Source organism: Leucoraja erinacea, chromosome 16, assembly GCF_028641065.1.
Source record: "Leucoraja erinacea ecotype New England chromosome 16, Leri_hhj_1, whole genome shotgun sequence".
In the NCBI taxonomy this organism is placed as follows: Eukaryota; Metazoa; Chordata; class Chondrichthyes; order Rajiformes; family Rajidae; genus Leucoraja; species Leucoraja erinaceus.
The window spans coordinates 9,607,720-9,627,497 of NC_073392.1; the positions used below are offsets into that span (position 1 = coordinate 9,607,720).

At 43.4% G+C, this 19,778-nt stretch overlaps 1 protein-coding gene across 5 annotated transcripts in view; it reads left to right on the forward strand.

Moving 5' to 3' along the window:
- LOC129704516 (microphthalmia-associated transcription factor-like) overlaps positions 1–19,778 on the forward strand; it is a 206,428-nt gene that overhangs the window by 52,133 nt on the left and 134,517 nt on the right. The window contains exon 1 of one of the 5 annotated variants that reach the window (XM_055647662.1): positions 19,575–19,692. The exons of the other annotated variants lie outside the window; for them this stretch is intronic. Coding sequence (XP_055503637.1) covers positions 19,637–19,692 — 56 coding nt within the window. The 5' untranslated portion in view covers positions 19,575–19,636. Of the gene's footprint in view, positions 1–19,574; positions 19,693–19,778 lie in introns of those variants that run through there. 5 annotated transcript variants of the gene reach the window in all.

Here is a 19,778-nt window from a genome sequence, read left to right on the forward strand (position 1 = left end):
GTCTCTATAATTCCCTCTTCACTCTTGACCTCATTTTTGGAAACAGTTAAATTACATCAGCGTTCCTCTAATCCATTGGAACAGTTCTTTCATCTGCAGAATTTTTGAAAATGACCCACGATGCAGTTATTATTTCTCGAGTTGCTTCCTGAAAAATTCTGGGATGTGGATTAAGCAAAATGTTGTCATAATTTCTAAAACATAATTTCCCTACTGAGGCTGATTTCATTAAGTTGCTCTGTTTTACTGGACAACCCCAGAGGACAGATAAGAGTGAACCTTAAGTTAGTGGTGTCTAGAGTCTAACTTTGTAGTCCAGGTTGTGACAGACAGACTTTTTTTCCCCTGAAGGACCTTGGTGAACAAGATATGCTTCAATGGCAATCCAAGGTCATTATTGCTTAGACTGGTAATTTTTGTCAAAGATTCCTGTTCATTAATTCTTTGCTGCAAGTGTGGATTTAGAGTTTGTGTCCTTGGACGCAATAATTTATTCAAAAAGGGCACAAAGTGCTGGAGTAACTCAGCAGGTCAATCTCTAGACAACATGGATAGGTAACGTTTCAAGTCGAGACCCATCTGAAAAAGGGTCCCGATCCGAAACGTCACCTATCCCTGTTCTCCAGAGATGCTGCCTGACTCGTTGAGTTACTCCTGCACTTTGCATCCTTTTATGTAAACCAGCATCTGCAGTTCCTTGTTTCTATTATAATGTTCTAGTTGATTGTGATCTTTCAATATGTAATCAACTTGTGTTTCAGAAGCTGTAATTTTTTTTGCCTTGACTGTTTAAAAATCAACTCTTTGAGTTTGAGTTTACTTTTCAGTTTAGTTTATTGTCACGTGTACCGAGGTACAGTGAAACGCTTTTGTTGCATGCCAACCAGTCAGCGGAAAGGCAATACATATTTACGAGGATGCTGCCAGGACTACAGGGTGTGAGCTATAGGGAGAGGTTGAGTAGGCTGGCTCTCGATTCCATGGAGCGCAGGAGGATGAGGGGTGATCTCATAGAGGTGTACAAAATCATGAGAGGAAAAGATCGGGTAGATGCACAGAGTCTCTGGCCCAGAGTAGGGGAATCGATGACCAGAGGACATAGGTTCAAGGTCAAGGGGAAAAGATTTAATAGGAATCCGAGGGGTAACTTTATCACACGAAGAGTGGTGGGTGTATGGAACAAGATGCCAGAGGTGGTAGTTGAGGCTGGGACTATCCCATTGTTTAAGAAACAGTTAGACAGGTACATAGATAGGACAGGTTTGGAGGGATATGGGCCAAGCGCAGGCAAGTGTAGCTAGGACATTGTTGGCCAGTATGGGCAAATTGGGCCGAAGGGCCTATTTCCACACTGTATCACTCTATGATTCTATGACATTATTACAGACTAGGAAGGAACTGCAGATGCTGGTTTAAACCGAAGATGGACACAAAATGCCAGAGTTACATCTCTGGATAGAAGGAATGGATGACGTTTTGAGTCGAGACCCTGCTTCAGGATGAGAGTCAGGGGTGAGCAAGATAAGGGAGTGTAAGGTGTGAAAACGAGACAGGGGAGAGGGGATCAAGGAAAATGTACAGCAGCGAGAGAGGGTGGTGCAGAACTCTTCGTCAGGGAGAGGAAGAGAACTTCTCCAAAGTCGGCGTACCTTGAGGAGATTTCGCAGTGGAGCAAACAAAATGTGTAGGAAGGGAATGTAGATGCTGGTTCAAGTCATCCACAGTGTACTGATGCACGATGAAGGAAATAACATGATGAAGGGAACTATGCAGAGCAGAGTTCCACACACATGAAAAACCATACTTGGGGTCAAGCAGAGTTGTGTTTTAACTTTGTTTGCCAGGTTTTGTTCACTCTCTACTGCTACTAATGTTTGTAGTGTAACTACAAGTGGAAATGTGCCCGCATTTTCAATAGTTGGAATATAAATCTTTCCTGGAAGTACTGTTTACTTGTTGGGATAGCTTTTAGCAATATTGTTATGCGGCAGTTGGTGTGGATTCTTGCTTCATTTGATGGAGATGAAAATACTTTGGGGATGAGGGGAGGAAACTGAGCACGACTTTTTGAATTGTAGCCCAGAACTGGTGTGACCCTGCTCACGGTGTCTGCTCAAGGTCACAATTGCAAGGCTCAATACGTTTTGGAATTTGGGCTGCCTTTAACTATTACTGAGATGGAAACATAAAAACACAGAAAATAGGTGCAGGAGTAGGCCTTCAAGCCAGCACCGCCATTCAATATGGCCATGGCTGATCATCCAGAATCAGTACCCTCGTTCCTGCTTGCTCCCCATATCCCTTGATTCCGTTATGGATATTGTGGATGATAAACAGCATTCTGATCAGGCCAGTTCACCTGCAAAATTGTAAAACTTCTGCAAGTAAGGACATATAATTATAAAAAAGATGTAACCTTTACAACCTTCTGGATTTCCTAAAGCATTTATAGTCAATTAAATACCTTTTATAGAGTTTAGTCATTGTTAGTAATAAAATAAATATCCCAGTCAATGTGTTACTGCAATCAGAAATTATGCAAATGACCTGTTCATCAGTTCATCTATTTCAGGTGTAGGAAGGAACTGCAGATGCTGATTTACACTGAAGATAGAGACAAAATGCTGGAGTAACTCAGCATCTCTGGAGAAAAGGAATAGGTGAAGTTTTGGGTCAAGACCCTTCATCTGACTGAGAATCAGGGGAGAGGGAAATTAGATATGAAAAGGTACGGAGCACAAACAAATGAAAGATTTGTAAAAGAACAGATCAAAGCCAGCAACGATAATCATGGAAAGGTGAGTAGACAAAAATGCTGGAGAAGCTCAGCAGGTGAGGCAGCATCTATGGAGCGAAGGAAATAGGCAACGTTTCGGGTCGAGACCCTTCTTCAGACTCGACCCAAAACGTTGCCTATTTCCTTCGCTCCATAGATGCTGCCTGTCCCGCTGAGTTTCTCCAGCATTTTTGTCTACCTTCGATTTCCCAGCATCTGCAGTTCCTGTTAAACATCAAGGAAAGGTGGATCCCACAATGGTCCATCGTTGGCTGTGGAGAAGGTGATTAAAAACGGTGAAACCAAGCACTTTGTATCACTTGTTATCATCTACTTTAGGTGTTGGTTGTAAGGTAATGTTGGCCAGGACACTGGGGGAATTCCCATACTCTTGTTATCTGATGAACACGATCTACTGGTTAGTGGTGACTCATTCCAGATATGTACCAACCCCTGTGTGAGCAAATTGTCCCTCAGGCCTCTTAAATCGTTCCCCTCTCGCCTTAAACCAATGCTCTCTAGTTCTGGGCTTCTCTACCCTGGGAAAAGATTCATTCGCCCAATCTATGTTTCTCAAGGGTCTTGGTAACATTCTGGTCAATCTGTTCTGTGCCTTTGCCAGCTTGATCGCATCCTTCCTCTGGTTGGGCAATCCAGACTGTACACGCACCTCTCAGTGTGGTCTCACCAAAGTCTTGTACATCATGGAGTCATACAGCACGTTAATAGGCTCTTCGGCCCAACGTGTCCATACCAACCACAATGGCCTATTTTTAAGCTCGTCCCCATTTAGTCTTTTACAGAAGAGCCAGATGTGGTGCCGGTAGTCTGGCTGCTGCAGTTATTTTCTCCTGAGATGTGATCCCTCCCCACCCCAACCCCGGACGGTATCTAAAATGGTTTGAAGGTCACGTTCTGAAACGTCAGCTATCCACGTTCCCCAGCATGAGTTACTCCAGCGCTTTGTGTCTTTTTGTAATTAAAATGATAGTTTAGTTTGAAAGGGAGATGGCCACAGGGGACTCTTGCACTACCTGCCCACCTCTCCTGGCAGTCACCCATCTATCTATCTAACCAAACCTGCCACATGGCCACCTCCTTATAATTGCAATCTCTTCTTATTACTTGTATGGCTGTATGGTAACTCAAATATCACTGTACCTTAATGGGTGCATATGACAATAAATGTGAAGTGTTGGTTGTAAGGTAATGTTGGCCAGGACACTGGGGGAATTCCCATACTCTTGTTATCTGATGAACACAATCTACTGGTTAGTGGTGACTCATTCCAGATATGTACCAACCCCTGTGTGAGCAAGTTGTCCCTCAGGCCTCTTAAATCGCCCCAACCATGGACTGTTTACCCTCCTACCATCCGGGAGGCGCTACAGGTCTCTCCGTTCCCGAACCAGCAGGTCGAGGAACAGCTTCTTCCCGGCAGCTGTCACTCTACTCAACAATGTACCTCGGTGACTGCCAATCACCCCCTCCCCCCCCCCCCCGGACACTTATTATTATTTATTCAAATCATTTGCAATGTCGCTCTTCCAGGGAGATGCTAAATGCATTTTGTTGTCTCTGTACTGTACACTGACAATGACAATTAAAATTGAATCTGAATCTGAAGTTGAACATGATAACACTTTCTGGTTCCTGAATCTGGTGCCTGCATCCACAACTGCTGTTCCAAATGATCCATGCGATCTGTGAGGAGCTGGCATGAGTATGGTGCTGGGAGTGGAGGAGGGTAAATAATGAAAGGCCTGGAAAGAGTGGATGTGGAGCGGACTTTTCCACTAGTCTCGGAGGCCATAGCCTGAGAATGAAAGGACCTACCATCAGGAAGGAGATGAGCAGGAATTTCTTTAGCCAGAGGTTGGTGAATCATGGAATTCATTGCCACCTGTGGAGGCTGTGGAGGCCAAGTCAATGGATATTTTTATGGCAATGATTGATTGATAGGTTATTGATTTGTGTTGGTGCGAAAATGGTGCACGAGAATGGGGTTGAGAGGGAAAGATAGATCAACCATGGTAGACTTGATGGGCCGAATATCCTAATTCTGCTCCTATAACTTATGAACTTATGAAGGGCATGGTGCGTCTATTGGCTTCATTGGCAGGTGCCAAGGTGGGGAGAAGGCAGGAACGGGATACTGATTGTGGATGATCAGCCATGATCACATTGGATGGCGGTGCTGGCTGGAGGGGCCAAATGGCCAACTCCTGCACCTATTGTCTATTGTCTATTGCTTGCCGCTGCATTAAAGTGCAAATTAGTTTCAATTTACTTCCTGATTTGTGATTTCTGTGGCATCAATTTGGAGATAAGGATCAGTGTGAGTCTTCTGCCGATCATACTGAGCCAAACTTAGATTATACGAGGATTTGCAGTCCATGCAGAAAGCAAAATAAATACTTTGAAAGGCAGGTGTGAATCGGAGAGAGCGAGAGAAATAAAATCAGCAGAAATAGTAAATTAAAAAAAAACTCCGTTGCTAAAGAACTGCTACTGCAATTAATAGGAAGGAATCGCAGATGCTGGTTTATACTGAAGATCGACACAAAATGCTGGAGTAACTCAGTGGGTCAGGCAGCATTTCCAGCCTAAGGAATAGATGGTGTTTTGGGTTGGAGGTAGGGGTCCGAAGATGGAATCTAACCCAAAAATTCACCTATTCCTTTTCTCCAGGTGCTGCCGGACCTGCCAAGTTACTCCAGCATTTTGTGTCTATCTTTGTGTTTTACTCTTGAAGTCGTGCTGTGCAGAAGTTTTTGAGTTTCTTTAACAATAATTGCCCATGTTTTTAATCCTAAGAGGTTCTGTCTGAAACCCTTATGACAGTGAGTGCAGACAGCACCTCCGAGTTAAATTGTGGGTCAATGTTATTTTTCTGAATGAAGGTTATGCAAAATAGTCTCTATTTTGTTCAACTAGATGACAAAAGTATTGCATAAACAATGATTGGAGGCTTCACATAAACATATTGTTCCATTCTCTTCCAATTTCCTGGTGGGGATTTGGAACATTATCCAAATGTACTTGGAATTATTTAACTGCACTAGACTGAAATAAACTCCAAAAATTAGTGATGGACTCAAAATGCCGGAGTAACTCAGCGGGTATCACAGAGGGGGAGCAGCGAGAGAGGGTGTTACAGAACCTTCGCCGGAGAGAGGGGGAGAACCTCTTTCCAGTAGGCATACGTTGAGAAGATTTTGCAGTGGAGCAGGCAAAATCTGTAGGAATGAACTGCAGATGTTGGTTAAACACCGAAGATAAGTTAGTGAAGTGCCAGGGTGGTACGGTGGCGCAGCGGTAGAGTCACTGCCTTGCAGCGCCAAAGACCCGTGTTCGATCCTGACTTCAGGTTCTTGGCTGTACGTAGTTTGGATGTTCTCCCTGTGACCTGTGAGGGTTTTCTCGGAGATATTCAGTTTCCTCCCGCGCTCCAAAGACGTACAGGTTTGTCGGTTAATTGGCTTGGTAAATGTAAAATTGTCCCTAGTGTGTGTAGGGTAGTTTTAATGTGCGGGGCTGGTCGGGGTGGACTCGGTGGGCCGAAGGGCCTGCTTTCACATTGTATACAGGCTAGATGCAGGAAGATTGTTTCCGATGTTGGGGAAGTCCAGGACAAGGGGTCACAGCTTAAGGATAAGGGGGAAATCCTTTAAAACCGAGATGAGGAGAACTTTTTTTCACACAGAGAGTGGTGAATCTCTGGAACTCTCTGCCACAGAGGGTAGTTGAGGCCAGTTCATTGGCTATATTTAAGAGGGAGTTAGATGTGGCCCTTGTGGCCAAGGGGGTCAGAGGGTATGGAGAAAAGGCAGGTACGGGATACTGAGTTGGATGATCAGCCATGATCATATTAAATGGCGGTGCAGGCTCGAAGGGCCGAATGGCCTACTCCTGCACCTAATTTCTATGTTTCTATGTATCTCTAAATAAAACTAAGCTGAAAATCACCAAAAGTGAGCGAACCGCTTACAGCTAACCTTGTGACTTTGTGCACAAGCACAATGCCATTTACAAGTACTGTATGCATGGTGCATGGATTTTAATATGCTTTTCCTTTAAATCAGTCCTATACATTTCACTGTGGACTAAATTCTTTCAGGACTGCTCGTTGTGTGTAAACTTGTGGCCGATCCTGTGAAATCTGTGTTTCCTGTACCTTGCGAGTCAATTAACTTATTGGTAGCTGTGGAAGACGAATGTTCCCCCGGTGAATGAAGGAAAGCTGACAGCCATGATTGATATCAGAGTGTTCTTTTTTTGAAGCTTCTGTCCTGCTGTGATTCTTTGTCCCAGTTAATGTAAAAATAAAAATGATGGTTCATCATCATCTTGATTTATGCGGCACACATGATTTATATTAGCTCTGATTTGTTAACAGAATGATAAAAGCTCGAGACAAGTAAGGGTCAAAGGCATGTCAGTGAGTTTTACTGTGGACTGCATAATTCAAAATAAAGATGGCAAGAAGAAATTCACAGACATGACAGCTGAATTCCACCGATTCCTCACACATTGGTAAATCTGTCCAGCAGCATGGAGCCTAATAATAGAAACACAAAAACATGGAAAATAGGTGCAGGAGGAGGCCTTTTGGCCCTTCGAGCCTGCACTGCAATTCAATGTGATCATGGCTGATCCGTGAGACAGCTCGAAATTGGCTGAAAGATATTGGCAACCAGATAATCCTGCAGCTGTATTTTTCTTCCACCTATTCTTTTGGGGAATGGGAGAATTGGTCTGCAGTTACTGGAATGTGATTGGGTTCCTGCTTTTATATACAGGCAGAAATAGACACATTTGCTCATCTGACTGGTGGTTCAATTAAACCAGATTTCAAGTGGAAATGCCTGGATATAAAGTAGAAACAGAGAACTGCAGATGCTGTTTATACCAAAGATATATACAACGTGCTGGAGTTAACTCAGTGGGTCAGGTGCCATGACCAAACTTTTTTTCAATCTCTTGCCTTGCTGGAGATGCGATTGTTTTCCGGATCGTATCTCCGGTGGCTCTGCGGCCTAACATCGTGGAGCTGGAGGCCCTGCTCAGGACTGCCTTTGAGCCCCACCACGTGGATGTGGACTTGCCATCGGACCCGTTTCCTTGCTTGGGATCGATTGATGCGGACTTTAACATCAAGGAGCTCGTAGTCTCGGGTTGAGACCGACATCGGGAAGCTCCAAAAGCTGCACAACGTTCGACTACCCCGGTGATCGCCCGGTATGGGGGAGCTGAGATCCCCCCCCCGATGCAGGAGCTTGATCGCCCCATTGAGGAGGCCCGCCGCTGGCTACGGGAGTAAGATCGTCCCGTCAACGGAAGGTTAGAGGCCCCCGCCCGCTGGAGGACAAAGAAAGCAGTGATTGGACTTTTTTTCACAGCGAGGAATGTGGAGGAGTCCCTGTGGTGGATGTTCATGTTAAGATGTATTTTTTTGTGTTCTGTTGCCTTTTATTGGTATCACTGTATGGCAAATGAAATGACCCGTATGTTGCAAAACATACTTGGCTAATAAAGTATGATTATGATGATCTTTGTCAATGTGTTTATTTCAATGCTGTCAAACCAGCCTCCAATCGCCTGTGAATGAAACTCATCAAAGATCACTAAGTAATCATTCTTTCTTTCTTTGCGCCTTCTTCCAGATTTTGTCCGTTTTGGGGATTCCAGGATGGCGCCCAACACAGGCAACTATTTGCGTTTTAACCACAGAAGCAGATCCACAAACTCATATTACAATCGCTCCACACTCTTAAATCGCTATTCCTACAGCAACATTTCTAAGTTTAACTATGATCTCCTTATACTCCTTTAGCATGTATCTATACCCTGTAAATGGATTACTTGTAATCATGTATTGGCTTTCTGCTAACTGGTTGGTACGTAACATAAAAACTTTTAACTATACCTCGCTACACGTGACAGTAAACTACAGTAAACTAAAAGCTTTGGATTCCAGAGTGTTATCTCCTCCTGGGAAGTTTAGAGTGATGCCATTTTAGAATGATATATGGCGCACCTCTAGGTCGACTCCGAGCACGAGTGTTAAACCACCACAACATCCAGCTGTCAACTAGGCTGAAAGTCTATGAAGCTGTCGGTCTCTCCAACTTGCAGTAAGAATGTGATACATGGACCTCGTGCAGGAAACTCATCCGCCAGCTCGAGAAATTCCACTTGCGCTCTCTGCAGTCCGTCATGGGCATTCGCTGGCAAGACAGGGTGACTAACATGGAAGTGCCGGAGCAGTCTGGCTTCACAATGCATCGAAGCAATGATTATAAAGGGCCAGCTTCGATGGACAGGCCATGTGATCCGGATGGATGAATCCCACATGTCTTGTCAACTCCTTTATGGAGTTCTGTCGCATGGTCAAAGGAACCCAGGGAAACGCCTGAAGAAACGGTTCTAAGATGCCATCGAGGGCCACCTCCAGCACGCAGGCCTCGCCCCAAAAGAACTGGGAACCTGTGCTAGTGACAGGACTGATGATAGATGACAGTGATAGATGCTGCTGCACCCGCTGAGTTTCTCCAGCATTTTTGTGTACCTTTGATTTTCCAGCATCTGCAGTTCCTTCTTGAACCCAGTGACAGGACTGTCTGGTGTACAACCACTAGGAAGGCCGTCAGCAAGACAATCGCCAAATCGTTCGTGCCAGAGACAGGGGGAAGGCTGCAACCCTAAATCCACCACACAGTGGCCAACATGTGCCCCCACTGCTCGTACATCAGACACGTGAGCCACGCTCGATCCCACAAGACACGAGACTGCACAACCGTGTACGACGTGCCACTGTTGTAAATTCCCTCTGTTTTAAACTTGGCTTGAGAAACTGTTTTATAATCGCAAGGATCTATATCAATTTGTCTATTTTTATATGTACTGAAACAGATGCCAGCCAGACCTGCCTGTGAAAGTAGGTACAATTGTTATTTACGGACCGGTAATAAATCATTAGACTTTACTTTAGACTTTAGAGATACAGCACGGAAACAGGCCTTACGGCCCACCGAGTCTGCGCTGACTAGCGGTCACCATGTATACCAGCACTGTCCTACACACTAGGGGACAATTTACAATGTTACCAAAGCCAATTAACCTACAAACCTGTGGGTCTGTGGAATGCGGGAGGAAACCGGAGCACCCGGAGAAAACCCACGCGGTCACAGGGAGAATGTAGACAATCTGTACTGACAGCAGCCTTAGTCGGGATCGAACCTGAGTCTCTGGCGTTGTACGGCAGCAACGTTACTGCTGCGCCACTGTGCAAAGTGTTTGTAAAGCAACCAATGTAAAACATTTCTGACCATCGGAAGCCCCCCCCCTCCCCACCACATCGTGATGGAGAAAACACTAGTCCTAAATTCCCTCTCGCAATAACACAATTCAATTAGTAATATTCTAGGAAGAGAATATTGTTATGTCTTCTAATGCAAAGCATAGCTTAAATATCCATCTGTGAAGGTTACTTTTCAGTTTGTTGAGAAGTATTCACTGAGAACTTTGAATTTCAGGATTTTGACCATTAATAATTGCTGTGGTTCGCTGAAATTTGTTTGGTATTAAATTTTCAAAAACGCGGCATATTTTGGAACCTCGTTAAGGAGATTTCAATTAGTGCCTGAAATTCAGATGATGCTTAAAAAACCCCACATTTTAAAAATATAAGAAAAAAAATCTATTTTTGATTTACTGCCTCAGTTAGGGATTGAAAATTAATCCATTTTCTTCCATGAAGGTGAAATAAAGGTGACATGGCAATTTTTCTCTGAATTTGTGTGAAGCGCCCTCTAGTGTAGAAATATACCTTGGTTAAAAATGGGTTCAGTGGCTCAGTTTTACTCACGCAGTAACGCACCTCAAAATATCAAGATCTTTGCAGAGACTGGAGGGAAATAAAGCATCTGTGATTATGGCTAATATATATAGTGTATGAATTATGTATAGTATTTTAGTTTAATGACGGTGAACTAAAATAGTGCTATTTAGACAAATCGTTTTTTCTTTAACATAAAACTTTACATTAAAGAAAAATCTATTTGTCTAAATAGCACTATTTATACAATTAAAAAAAAAATGTTACATTAACTATATTTTATATATAAAATAGTAAATATTTCAAATAATGCGATATTTTTTTCAGAATCAGTCATTCAGAAATATTGCAATTTAGTTTTTTTTATTTTAATTTAGTGTCCATCCATAATATTTGTAATAGCAATGCAAAAGCAACTTGACTGTCCTTCCAACAACTAAAGAGCAGTCCTGAGCTACTATCTCCATCACTGGAGACCCGCGGACTATCTTTGATTGGACTTTACTTCACCTTGCTCTAAACGGTCTTCACGTTATTCCCTTCATCATGTATCTGTAAACTGTGGATGGCTCGATAGTTATTATGTATCATCTTTCCGCTGACTAGGTAGCGCTCATCAAAAAAGATTTTCACTGTACCTCGGGGCATGTGACAATAAACTAAACTCAAGCTCCATTCTAGTTTTGTGTTAGCCATGTATTTTTAACTGCAACAAGGTAATAACCATTTCATCCTAACAGCTTTTTACCAGATAGCAGCACATTCTCTGCCTAAATTACTGTTATCTTACTTGTCACAACAGTGTTACTAAAATTGATGATGAAATAACAAGTAATTTGAATTAATAGCTCCCCATAAAATTATGGATATTAGGAACAGAATTAGGCCATTTGGCCCATCAAGTCTACTCCGCCATTCAATCAAGGCTGATCTATCTCTCCCTCTCGGCCCCATTCTCCTGCCTTTTCCCCATAACTCCTGACACCCGTACCAATCAAGAATATATCAATCTCCGCCATAAAAATATCCATTGATGGCCATATGTGGCAATGGATTCCACAGATTTACCACCCTCTGACTAAAGAAATTCCTCCTCATCTCCTTTCTACAGGTACCTCCTTTTATTCTTGGGCCACAGCCTCTGGTCCTGCACTTTCCCACGAGTGGAAACATCCTCTCCACATCCACTCTATCCAGGTCTTTCACTATTCTGTAGGTTTCAATGAGGTCCCTCCCTCCATCCTTCTAAACTCAAAGCTATTAAAGCCATCTGTTTCCAGACAAAAATATGTGGCAGCATATTGAACTGAAATTTGAATTGTATCAGACCAGCCATTTTGTCTTCTATTTAAGGAAATTACTTGGGGGTTTTGTGCAGTCCAAGGAGATGTTGAAATCTTGCATTTCTATTTGTACTGATGCTACCTCTGCAAAATGGCATTGTCCACGAGTAAAAACATCCCCAATGTGACATTTGATATCTAATGAGCATATCAGCTGGCTAGAGAAATTGGAGAGATTGCTTTAGTTGCAGAATGGGTCATATTTTTAAAAGGATGAAATCCACTGAGATAAGGAGGGGGGTTGTCATCTACACACGACTCATAATTCTCCCTTCGGCAATTCCTACACCTGCCACTGGGGGCAGACTCTTCTCAAGTGGTTCGAGTTTGAAAGTTAATTTGTGGGTTGTGTAGACTTGCCTACCTTGTGTATGGCGCCCCCTTTGCTGAGTGTGGATTTGCGCAGAGAGTCTGGGGAAGGATGCAAGTGTCCCTGTCAAGGTTTATCCCGAAAGGCTCAGTGATTTACGGACTGTTCCCAGCGGCGCATTCAAAGATGGACGTCAAGCGCTGCTGACGTCAATCGACTCTTTGGTCTGCTCAAAAGTTGTTCACTTCCCAGCAGAGCGAGCTGTCCATCGAGGAATGTCGCCGACTGGCCCGCTGCGGACTGTAGGAGTACGTGCTGAAGGGAAGCACTGAAGCTCGGCATAGCCCATGCCAAGGCTCCATGGGGGAGGACCACAGTCTAGTGTCCTTCCATTGCTGGACATTAGGGGGCAGGGTGTGGTGGAGATATCCCTCAAACAAGGGAAGGGATATCACCCCAGGAGGCACATGAGTAGCAAGGGTGCGATGTATAATGTTTCTGTGAACACTATGATATAACACTAATGTACGTATAGCCTCCGAAAATGTCAGTAGAGTTTTTGCACAATTCCTGTTTTGTATATATTTTTTATTCTGAATAAAGTTTATTTTGATTAAAAAAATACCTTTTGACCACGCTTTCTCCATCCTGACTTTGAACATTTGACTAGAAATAGTAAAAGTAGTATCTGTAACTCACACTTTTATCCGGGGGGGGGGGGGGGGGGTAGTTAACCCCACGCCCAACCCCCAACCTGGAGGACTACGGTCTGCTTTGTCTGCCTCCTCACCCGAGACCTGTCCGGTTTGGTTGAAATTTCCAGGGATATGAAACTCCATCGGGCATAGCTCTCAGAATCACTGAATTGGACACGCCCTCAGGAAACCTGCCACAAACATCACCTGGCAAGCCCTGAAACAGAACCCCCAAGGAAAAAGGAAAATAGGTCGCTGGAGAAGAGGTTGTCCAGACAGAAATGTCTAAGAGTGGGCTCAACTGGGGTGATGTCGAAACAACCGAGTGAGGCGGAGGACATTTGTCAATGGACTATGCTCCCTAGAGGAGCAAAGGGCTTAAGTAGTAATGGCACACAGCATATACATTTCAACTGTTAGTGCTTCGCCTATGATAAATATTCAGTGTATAGAAACAACAAACTGCAGATGCTGGTTTGCACAAAAGGACTCAAGTACAGTTTAGTTTCTTGTCACGTGTACTGAGGTAGAGTGAAAAGCTTTTGTTGCATGCTAACCAATGCCAACCACAAAGTACTGGAGTAACTCAACGGGTCGGGCAGCATCTCTGGAGAACAAGGTTGGGTGATGTTTTGGGTCGGGACCCCTCTTCAATATACGTGTATTGAAGTGGAAAGTGGAATTGACGAAGCGTGTACAGTTTTGATACGAAGGTTATGCGCTTTTAAAGAGACATTTTCTCTTCCTGGTGACATTTCACTGTGCTGGGAATGTCTGCACTCGAATAAGCAGAAGGATTTTTTTTTCTGAGAAAGGCCGAGGGGGGTGGAATCAAAAAGCTGCTTCCTCACTGGTCATTGGGTCATTGGATATCACAGTTCAATGCTTTAGGAGTAGTTTTAAATCTCTGGAATGGTTGTCCATGACATTAATTAACTGTTGAGGCCAATTAGAGCAATTTTTGTTTTAAACCCAAGCTGGAATAAATATTCAACTTTGTTACCTAAACATATGTAGCAAGATCTGGTAACACACGTGTCTGTTTAATGTGTAATCCTTTACAACAATTTCTGCTGCAATTACCACCATTATTGTACTTCTTGGATGGCAGAAAAATCAATAACTAAGCTCCATTATAAGAATAGTATTACCTGAATAGAATACACACAGGCATACAAGAGTTGTTTGTTCATAAGCGTTGCCAGTTCCGATGCAATGTGGCTTTAAAATCATAATCGTATTTTATTAGCCAAGTATGTTTTGCAACATACGAGGAATTTGGTTTGCCATACAGTCATACCAAAAAAGCAATAAGACACACAACTACATCAAAATTTGACGTAAACATCCACCACAGCGGCTCGTCCACATTCCCCACAAAATGGCTGACCTTAGCCATCGATGTGCACACAAACAAATAATTGGCCACAGTGGATGGTCTTCTGATGCTCCATTGAATCTTTATAATGAGTGGCTGTACCCCACTGTGATCAACAAGGTGAAGGTGACACTGGAACAATACAAGTGGTGGCCACTTTTTAATTGCATAATTGTTTTGGAAATCTTGCACGTGTGTAGTTGAATCTAAAAATCCACCGTTTTTCAGTAGAGGGTGTCCATGTGGTGTTTTACTAATAGCAAATTATGGTTGTATTGTGATCACAACAAGCTTATAAGAGAAGGTGGCATCTCCCCAATTACAACTGCAGGCCAATTAGACTTTAGAGATACAGCACAGAAGTAGGCCCTTCGGCCCATGTCCACCTGCGATCCCTGCACGCTTGCACTATCCTGCACACTAGGGGAAATTTACAATTTTACCGAAGCCAATTTGAAACGTGTACATCTTTGGAGTGTGGGAGGAAACCGGAGCACCTGGAGAAACCCAACGCGGTCACTGGGAGAACGTACAAACTCCGTACAGACAGCGCCCGTAGTCCAGATTGAACCCAGGTGTCTGGCGCTGTAAGGCAGTAACTCAACTGCTGCACCCCTGTGCTACCATTATGGGATCCATTTCCCTCACTGCTTCAAGAAAGGGTTTTGTGCTAGTCGTGGTTATTGGTAAGCCATTTAGAACGGAGATCAGCAAAAACGTTCACACAGAGAGTTGGGAGTGTGTGGAATTCTCTGCCTCAGAGGGCGGTGGAGGCTGGTTCTCTGGGTGCTTTCAAGAGAGAGTTAGATCGGGCTCTTATGGATAGCAGGGGATATGGAGAGAGAAACGGGATACTGATTGCGGATGATCAGCCATGATCACACTGATTGGTGGTGCTGAATGGCTTACTCCTGCACCTATTGTCTATTGTCTACTGTTATCTGCACTTAATTTCATGGACCATTTTCATCCTGTTCCTAATCTGTGATTCTGAAACTAACGTGAGTTATCTGTTAAATTCACACCAAGTAGGTAGCTTCATGAATAATGTGCCTCAAGAGTTCAATGTTGCTCCATTCATTTACTGGCTCATTAGGAGATCCAAGAAGCATCAAATTCAGAAGCGTAGAAACAAAGAACTGCAGATGCTGGTTATTACACAAAAGGACACCAAGTGCTGGAGTAACTCAGCAGGTCAGGCAGCATCTCTGAAGAACATGGATAAGTGACGTTTTGTGTGTTGAGACCCTTCTTTATTCTGAAGAGGCATGGAATTCACTTGGATTAGCTTTTCCGCATACAATATGCACAACGTCTTGGTTTGCCTATTGCAGTGGTACCTAATTGAAGTAATTGACACCAAATTCAATTGAATTAGAGCCTGCAGCTCTCTGATTTGTGGAAATTGACAAGGTTGCGCCATTTTGCTTGCTCAGATCATGTCTGAAAACATGGGCGGCGCGTTGGGTCAGCGGTAGAGTCGCTGCCTTACAGCGCCAAAGATCCTGACTACAGGTGTTGTCTGTACGGAGTTTGTATCTTCTCTCTGTGTCCACATGGGTTTCCTCCAGGAGCTCCGGTTTCCTCCCCATACTGCAAAGACGTCCAGGTTTGTAGGTTAATTGGCTCCAGTAAAATGTGTAGATTGTCCCTAGTGTGTATTGTACTGGGTGATTGCTGGTCTGCATTGACTCGGTGGGCCGAAGGGCCCGTTTTTGAGCTATATCTCTAAAGTCTAAAAATCAGTCGAACTTTGCAACTGGCTGCTTACGTTAATGGTCTTGTAAATCCTGGAGCATACGTATTCTCTCGGCATAAAGTCGCTTTCACAAGATGCTCCACCTTTTTTCTGACAAAGTTTATGCCCACTATCTTGGCGTCAGCGCTTATCTGCTTCCAGATAAAAGTCTTTACAATGTTCTAGATTGACGTTTGAATCCACTTATGCCACTGGTTTAACTACTACTGTTTCGTAAAACAAACTCTTGATTCTTGACGTATGTGAACTTGGCAATTGTCTTCAAAATAGCTAATTGCGTATAAACCTGCTCAATTACTGATTCACAATAGAAGTGAAAGTCTTTTTATATTTGTTTTCAACTTTTGTAAGTCCGAAGGCAAAATGTGAGTTTTGGTCTTTCCAGGGAAATATGTCATACAGTTCAGATGCTAATTGTAGGGGCACAGTTTAAAGGGTTAGTTGCTCAGTAACCCTTTGTGGTGGGGCCCAGAAATAACACATTTTTAAAAATGAAAATGAATTGCAAAAATAAATGTATGTTTAGACACCTGACCAGTCTTAGATGATTTAAAATGGGTTTCTGAAGAATATTTGTGGTGAAATTTCCACAATTTCAGGACACAGCTAACTTCTTGAAACTTTTTTTTAATGCCAGCAAAATCTATTGAACCTTAATCAGTGATTGACGTATTTTTGCATTACTCCGTAGTTTCATCAGAGACTTATTCCTACTACTCTTTTTCAAACCAGTCCTTGGACTTTACCCAATTAGTTTTAGTATATTCTGAGATGTAATGTGGACCTTGGCTCCAGTGTAAGTTATTTAAAAAAAATCAAAATAAACTTTATTCGGAATTTAAAAAGAAAATACAAAGAACTGTGCAAATATTCGTCTGACATTCTGAGAAGCTATACGATACAATACAAATTACAATAATACTATATTAGCCAAGTATGTTTTGCAACATATGAGGAATTTCATTTGCCAAGTTAGTCATACAAATAAAAAGCAACGGAACACACAAAATACATTTTGACATAAACATCCACCACAGTGAAAAAAGTTCAATCTCTTTCCTTCTTTGTTCTCCTGCGGTCGGGGGCCTCGAGCCTTCCGTTGACGGGACAATCTTGACTCCCGTAGTCGGCGGCGTTTGGGCCCTCCTCATCGGGGCAATCAAACTCCCGCATCGGGGGGGATGTTGGCTCCCCGCGCCGAGCGATTGGACCCCTGTTTGGGTCTGGTCAAACCTTCTACGTCGCTGGAGCTCCCCGACATCTACGGTCTCTACCCGAGACTGCAAGCTCTCGATGGTAAAGTCCGCAGGCCGCGGTTGGAGCGATCCCTGGCAAGGGATCAGCTCTGATGGTAAGTCCATGCCCCGTGGGGGGGGCGTGGGGGTGGGGCTCAAAGTCAGTCCGAGCTGGCCTCCAGCGCCAGGGTGTTAGTCCGCAGAGCGACCGGAGATACGATCCGGAAAACAATCGCATCTCCGGCAAGGTAAGAGATTGAAAAAAAAAGTTTCCCCCCTCATCCCTCCCCCTCCCCGCACAAAACAAAACAAACATTTACCCAAACTTTTCAAACACACTGAAAATAACAAAAAAAGATGCAAAAACAGACAGAATGTTGGCGGGACTGCCAATCGTGCAGTGCCCCTGTGTCCTTTTGTATACCTTTAATTCGTAGTGTTCACAAAATATCATTGTACTCGGCACCCTTGCCACTCGTGTGGCCCCCTGGGGTGATATCCCTTCCTTTGTTTGAGGGGCATCTCCACCACACCCTGCCCCCCAATGCCCAGCTGTGGAAGGCCCCTAGACTGTGGTCCTCCCCCACAGAGCCTTGGCATTCTGAAAATAACCTTTAAACACCTTTATTTCTTTGAATGAGCACTCGATGATCGTAACACAGGATTTCCAACCCAGCTCCGTAGCAAGGAGTTGAGGGATGAGATTTAATCCATTCACTCAAATGACGTTGCGGATTGATGTGAAAGTCCAATGGATTTGCTAATGTACTTCTGGGAAATAAATGTACCATATTTACCTGGGCTGGGCTTTCATCTGATCCATACCTACGCTAAACAGTTAACCCCTAACTGCCCACACAAAAGGCATCCCATGCTATGCAATTAAAGCTGGTCATTATATGTTGACCTTGACTGCATTAATTTATGGAAGTGCACATTTGGATAGGTTCATAAGTTATAGGAGCAGAATTAGACCATTCGGCCCATCAAGTCTACTCCACCATTCAATCATTGCTGGACTTATAAGTGCAATTATGGTCATTTCTGTTCAGTCCTGAAAATTAAATTCATGCCGTCCTTGCCAACAATGGACCATTGTGGGCTCCACCTGTCCTTGATCATTGTAGCTGGTCTTGATTTGTCCTTTTGCATACCTTTTATTAATTTGTTATTTGTACCTTTTCCTGTCTCTTGTTTCCCTCGCCCCTGACTGAGTAAGGGTCTCGACCCGAAAGGTCACCTACCCCTTTACTCCAGTGATGCTGCCTGACCTGCTGAGTTACTCCGGCATATAATGCCTATTTTTGTTGTTGGCTTAAATTGCCTAAGATTTTTGAAATGCTGCCGCATGTTGGTAAAGCAGTACATTTTAAATGAACCCCACCATTGCAGTGTTTTGAGAAAGCAGTGACATACCTAATATTAAAGAGCAGCTGTTTACTCAGGTGGAACATTGATCTTAAATTTTCATTAGGTTGGCCGTTAAAGGTGCTTGGGGAGCAAATACAGGGACAAAGTCAGAGCGACTCGAGTGAAAAAGAGATGAACAGGTTCAAATGAAAAACTGCAAATGCTGGAAACCTTGGGATAAAAATAGTGCTGAAAATGCAGAGCAAGTGTGTTGCCAGCTGAAGGGACAAGAGAACGGGGAGCGAATGATTTCAGCATAAAATCCAGGAGCAGATTTATTTGTTTGGTTTTGAGTTGAACGATCTTGATTTCTTTTTTCTTGAATAAAGCACAATGATAATAGCATGCCATTAGCTGTCGCCAAATGAAATAGTGGATATTCGTAATTGACGACACCAATAGAGCTGAAGTAAGGAAGAATTGTCGTTTCTCCTGTATTTAAATGCAATCTTTGCTGGTTACATTGAAGCTGTATGACACGAACAAGTAAATTTATATGTAACAAGTAAATTTAGATGTTTGTTTCGCAGGAGTGTTTGATTAGAAAACTGTCGATTTGCGGGAAGCTGCAAGCATTAGTTGACAACCCTCCCTGAGAGATGTATGTTAGGGGAGAGAGCGGAGGTAGTTTTATTTCACATGATGTTTGCAAATACAGATTTATAGCTCCGGTGGTGGGACTGACCCATTATATCGCACGCACGCAGGTGCTGGATTGAACAGGTCTATTGCTGCAGACAGACAGTAGGCACCACTTCAGTATCAAGCTCTGCTAGGATTGGAGTTGCCAGGGCCTTATCAGGAGCCACCCCTAGTGACACATATACTGCTGTAGAGTTTGACTTTCACTGTTCTCCAAGGGCTTGCAAGACACCTTTCATGAAAAAAAGATGGAGTCTGTCGGAGTGCAAATGTTCAGACCATGCTCCTTCCAAAGGTTTTACATGTAAGTACTTCACCACTTCTAGGACGTTCTAACTTGTAAATGTCAAAATAAATCAAGTATATTTTTTCGCTTGTTAAGGTGCAAAA